The sequence below is a fragment of the Adiantum capillus-veneris genome, chromosome 4 (assembly GCF_014529385.1).
Source record: "Adiantum capillus-veneris isolate H3 chromosome 4, ASM1452938v2, whole genome shotgun sequence".
In the NCBI taxonomy this organism is placed as follows: Eukaryota; Viridiplantae; Streptophyta; class Polypodiopsida; order Polypodiales; family Pteridaceae; genus Adiantum; species Adiantum capillus-veneris.
In genome coordinates, this window is record NC_140934.1 from 58,392,656 (window position 1) to 58,398,109 (window position 5,454).

General features: G+C 46.8%; 1 protein-coding gene across 1 annotated transcript; it reads left to right on the forward strand.

Annotated features, from left to right (window-relative positions):
• Window positions 1-261: 261 nt before the first annotated feature.
• LOC147459236 (pentatricopeptide repeat-containing protein At4g18520, chloroplastic-like) lies at window positions 262-3,607 on the forward strand. Its single transcript, XM_086510537.1, has one exon. The coding sequence runs from the start codon at window positions 323-325 to the stop codon at window positions 2,927-2,929; it is 2,607 nt and encodes an 868-aa protein (XP_086366663.1). The 5' UTR covers window positions 262-322; the 3' UTR covers window positions 2,930-3,607.
• Window positions 3,608-5,454: the final 1,847 nt, after the last annotated feature.

Sequence of the window (5,454 nt, forward strand, 5' to 3'; positions counted from 1 at the left end):
ATTGCTTGCCCAAGCTTGGGTGTGCGGACGTGGAAGCCAACCGGCAAAACGTTATTGGCTACGCATGGGCAGGAACCGAACTTGTGCCAACTCAATCGGGTGATGGCGATAAACCAATAAGCTGCAGGCACGAGACGATACTATATTCACTTTTCCTTAGAATAACAAGTGCTTGGTGTATAACGCATGCTCACGTGTGTAACACATCCCCAAAAGTGACTAGATGCGGTGTGTATCCAGCCTTAACTTCTCAAGCCTTGAGACTTTCAAACTGCCTAGGTAGTTCCATACGGTAAAAAATGACCCCCTTGCAGGAGGGGCGATGGAACGATGTGCCAGTGCTACTGTTTCGGTGAAGGCGCGTGCTGAAGGTAGCATACTCGATTCGTTATCAGCAATATTCGCCACACGAGCAGATATGGAGATGACGAGAACGAGTCTTTCTTTTGTCAGCTCACTCAAAGAATGTGCTAAGAAGAAGGATCTGCACCAAGGCACGAGGATACATGCTCATATTCGCAATAATGGGTTACTCGAAAAGAATACATACTTAGGCAATGCGTTAGTCCGTATGTATGTCAAGTGCGGTGAGCTCTTCAGAGCGCAACAAGTTGTTGACGAGCTTCTTGTCCGGGACGTCGTCTCTTGGAACTCACTGATTGCAGGATATGCTCAGCAGGGGTGGGGCCAGGAAGCTCTGGGCTGTTTTCAGCGGATGCAAAGAGAAGGAATCTCTCCAAATGCAATCACCTACAGTTGCATCTTGAAGGCATGTGGAATTACACAAGATGCTGATATGGGCAAAAGAATTCACGAGAATATTGTTAGTCAGGGGCTGTTGAAAAAAGACATCGTGCTTGGCACTGCCTTAGTTGACATGTATGCCAAATGTGGTGTACTTCAGAAAGCACAGGAGGTGCTTAACGAGCTTCCCGCCCGGGATGTTGTCTCTTGGAGTGCATTGATTGCGGGATATGCCCAACAGGGGCAGGGCCAGGAAGCTTTGAGCTGTTTTCAGCGGATGCAAAGGGAGGGCATCTCTCCAAATGCAATCACCTATGCTTCCATCTTGAAGGCATGTGGCACTATGCGAGATGCTGATATGGGGGAAAAAATTCACGATGATATTGCTAGTCAGGGGCTCTTGAAAAAAAGCTTCGTGCTTGGCATTGCCTTGGTCGACATGTATGCCAAATGTGGTGCACTTCAGAAAGCACAAAAAGTGCTTGATGAGCTTCCTGTTCGGGATGTTGTTTCTTGGAGTGCATTGATCACAGGATATGCTTTACACGGGCAGGGCCAGGATGCTCTGAGCTGTTTTCAGCGGATGCAAAGTGAGGGTATCTCTCCGAATGCAATCACCTACGCTTGCATCTTGAAGGCATGTGGCACTACACGAAACGCTGATATGGGCAAAAAAATTCACAATGATATTGTACATAAGGGACTATTGAAAAATAACGTCGCGCTTGGCACTGCCTTGGTCGACATGTATGTCAAATGTGGTGTACTTCAGAAAGCATATAATGTTCTTGACGAGCTTCCCGTCCGGGATGTCGTCTCTTGGAGTGCATTGATTGCGGGATATGCTCAACAGGGGCAGGGCGAAGAAGCTCTGGGCTGTTTTCAGCGGATGCAAAGCGAGGGCATCTCTCCGAATGCTATCACCTATGCTTGCATCTTGAAGGCATGTGGGTCTATGCGAGACGTTGATATGGGCAAAAAAATTCACGATGAGATTGCTAGTCAGGGTCTCTTGAAAAAAAACATCATGCTTGGCACTGCCTTGGTCGACATGTATGCCAAATGTGGTGTACCTTTTAAAGCACAAAAAGTGCTTGACGAGCTTCCCATCCGGGATGTCGTCTCTTGGAACGCATTGATGACGGGATATGCCCAACAGGGGCAGGGGGAGGAAGCTCTGGGCTGTTTTCAGCGGATGCAAAGCGAGGGAGTCTCTCCAGATGCAATCACCTATGCTCGCATCTTGAAGGCATGTGGCACTACGCAAGACGTTGATATGGGCCAAAAAATTCACGATGATATTGTAAGTCATGGGCTGCTGAAAAAAAATGTGGAGCTTGGTTCTGCCTTGATTGACATGTATGCCAAATGTGGTGTACTTGAGAAAGCACAAAAAGTGCTTGAGGAGCTTCCTGTCCGGAGTGTCTCCGCTTGGTGTGCACTAATTGCGGGATATGCTCAACAGGGGCAGGGCCAGGAAGCTCTGGGCTGCTTTCAGCAAATGCAAAGGGAGGGCATCTCTCCAGATGCAGTCACTTTTGCTTGCGTCTTGAAGGCATGTGGCACTATGCGAGACGCTGATATGGGCAACAAAATTCATGATGATATTGTTAGTCAGGGGCTGCTGAAAAAAAATGTCGTGCTTGGCACTGCCTTGGTTGACATGTATGCTAAATGTGGTGTACTTGAGAAAGCGCAAAAAGTGCTTGATGAGCTTCCTGTCCGGGATGTCATCTCTTGGAGTGCATTGATTGCGGGATATGCCCAACAGGGACAGGGTGAGGAAGCTCTGGGCTGTTTGCAGCGGATGCGAAGCGAGGGCATCTCCCCAGATGCAATCACCTATGCTTGCATCTTGAAGGCATGTGGCACTACACAAGATGCTGACACGGGCAAAAAAATTCACGATGATATTGTTCGTCAGGGGCTGTTGAAAAAAAATGTCGTGCTTGGTAGTGCCTTGGTCGACATGTATGCCAAATGTGGTGTACTTCAGAAAGCTCAAAGAGCGCTTGAGGAGCTTCCTGTTCGCGATGTTGTTTCTTGGAGTGCATTGATTGCAGGATATGCCCAACGGGGTCAAGGCCAGGAAGCTCTCGGCTGTTTTCAGCAGATGCAAAGTGAGGGCATCTCTCCCGATGAAATTACTTATGCTTTGGTGTTGAAGGCTATACTTACTCTCTGAGCAAGCGCCCCCCGACCCCCCCCCCCCCCCCCCCCCCCCCCCTTCCCCCCCTCTCTCTCTCTCTCTCTCTCTCTCTCTGTGCACAGATAGAACACATATCCCCGGTTGCTGCAAACTATCAATCTCATGGGGCAAGCATGAGTAGATTGGTGTTGACGTTGGCAGTATTTTCAAGGGTAAGGGACTATCATTTTTGAAAGGAGGTAGCCTAGAGCAGGGCATCCTTGTTTTTTATTTGCATAGACCACACACTCTCCTTTTAGGTAAAGGTGGGCTTGTTGATTGATGATTGATGCATGTGTTGCCAATCAATTGTGTGGAGACAGCTTCTTTGCTGTATATGAGGGCAATACATTCGGATTGTGTATATGTTCGGTCATGTCCTTATCAAATGCTCGCCAACTGAAACCCCTACTTGCACACATGCTGCTCCACTGACTGGGTGTCTTACCTGTAGATGATCTCGTGGCATGAACTTGGGAAAAAATACACATTGTAGCAGCATGGAGTTGCAATGCCCAAAGCTCAGAGCTTGCAGGCCTCTACTGAGTGCTTCTCGTGCTGTGCACACACATCTCAACGTTCCTGATGCAGACTGTGTGCTGCTGTCAGACACCAGTTCCGAGCTGTTTCGTCCCATTATAGCTGCTGCTTCCCTAGCTGCCTGAACTTTTCCTATCCATTTTCCTCCGCTTCTAGTTTCTTGGGGTTGGGGGGGGGGGGGGGGGGGGGGGGGGGGGGGCACATGCAATGGAATTTTCTGCAGCTTTATGGTCCTGTGTACTTGCCAGGGAAGCACGGAAGCACCATGATTGGCAAAGCTATCAGGATTCAGGCGGCAATGCATGTGTGCATGTGCCTTTGGTTATTTGGCCCCCACGCATGACCGAACTGCAGCATGAACCCTCCTACCATGGCTGCCTTACAGAGATTACAGAGCTTCAATGAAAGGGATCCTTGATGTGGCAAAGGGTGGGTCTCTCTCCAATGAATGGGATCTTTGATGTTGGACAAAGGGTGTTTCACCGCCCTCTCATGTCCATTCTTTGGTTGCTCCTGTCAGCCCAATATAGCCTCTTACATTCTTGCAATGGAGGTCAAGGACTCTTTCAAGTAGTGTTTGACAGAGATTTGGATGTCAAAGTAAAGGATGCATCAGCCTAAAAACACTCTTTGTGCTCCCTCTTGCTCTTCCATCAGGGACTGGTTTCAGGTTATTTATCTTAGTAGGAAACAGTCTTGCTTGGTTTGCCTTGCAGTAGACATTTGTTGGTGCGGTTTAGTATTGATGTAGTGTAGAAAGACGGTCAATGACTAGGCAAAAAATAATTGAGATACAATTTTAAGAGACATGAAGTGAAAGTCATCTTAATGGTAAGAGGAATAATTTAGAAGACATATAAATCAATAAGGATGTGGTCTCAACGGAGAAGACTACTCACCTAATCAAGTAGGTTGCTCGTCCGAGTATGCAAAATAAAGAACATTGTTTTTCCAAGCTACATGAAAAGCATAGGACTAGTTAAACTTTTTTGTCATGCAATGAGGAAATGATACAATCTATAGACCATATAGTGCACGTCATACAAAAGTGTCATATAGAAGTATGATGGAAAGTTGACACAACGTCTTCCTAGAAATTATAAGGAACCAAAGCCGTGCCCTACCTTGTAGACTAGTTGTTGTTCAAGCAAATACGTGCACATGGAGATTTGGATGCAGATAACGAACTTGGAACACTTGTTGATGAAGACTTTTGTCTGGCTTTGTAGACGCATTTGCTATTGTGTTGCGAAGCTTGTCGTGAATGGAGATGAAGTATGTTGTGGCATACAAGGCAAGAGCTCAAGGTTAGCAGGTATTAGGTGGCCCAGTCACATCACAAGCTTTGAAAATAGACAAATAGGACACAACATTGCAAGAAGGAAGCTACTCTAGGATACTTTGTGCTTGGCAAAGAGTGTCACACTTCACATACATATCCACGAGCATCATCCAACATAGCATGATGCTCCAACATTTTCTTCCTTGGAATCTCATCGTAGATTTGCTTTCTCTTGCCAATGACCCTGATTGCAACACAAGCTTTGAGGATGGATACAGTCAAGAGTTTGCTGCAAAAGCTGGTGTACGGTGGTGGATATGGTGGCCCAATCTATCTGACGAAGCCAAGAACCTAGGCCATGAGCAAGAGCTCGCATGTGAGAGACAGAAGGGGGGCAGAAGCAGGGCAGTCTAAGGGGGTGCCACCTTTTGAATGAGCTGCAAAAAATACTCCCATCTTGTCATCGATTGTCTGCCTTGAGAGTAGTCTTGCTTGGTGGGCCTCGCTATGTAACATCTATAGAATATAGCTGAGCATTTCCACATTGACGTTTAACATTGCGCATTGAATGGAACAAAAGCATGACTAATTTGGCAATGGTTGCACTGCGTGGAAGGCATCTATACATTTGGAAGATATTGTCGTTTTTTTTTACAGGAGACAGAGTTTAGTGCGTAAATCAATAGAGATTTTAGGAGTG

Bases quoted from the DNA above. Each gene is read 5' to 3' on its own strand.
- LOC147459236 (XM_086510537.1), top strand. From the start codon at position 323: ATGGAACGATGTGCCAGTGCTACTGTTTCGGTGAAGGCGCGTGCTGAA.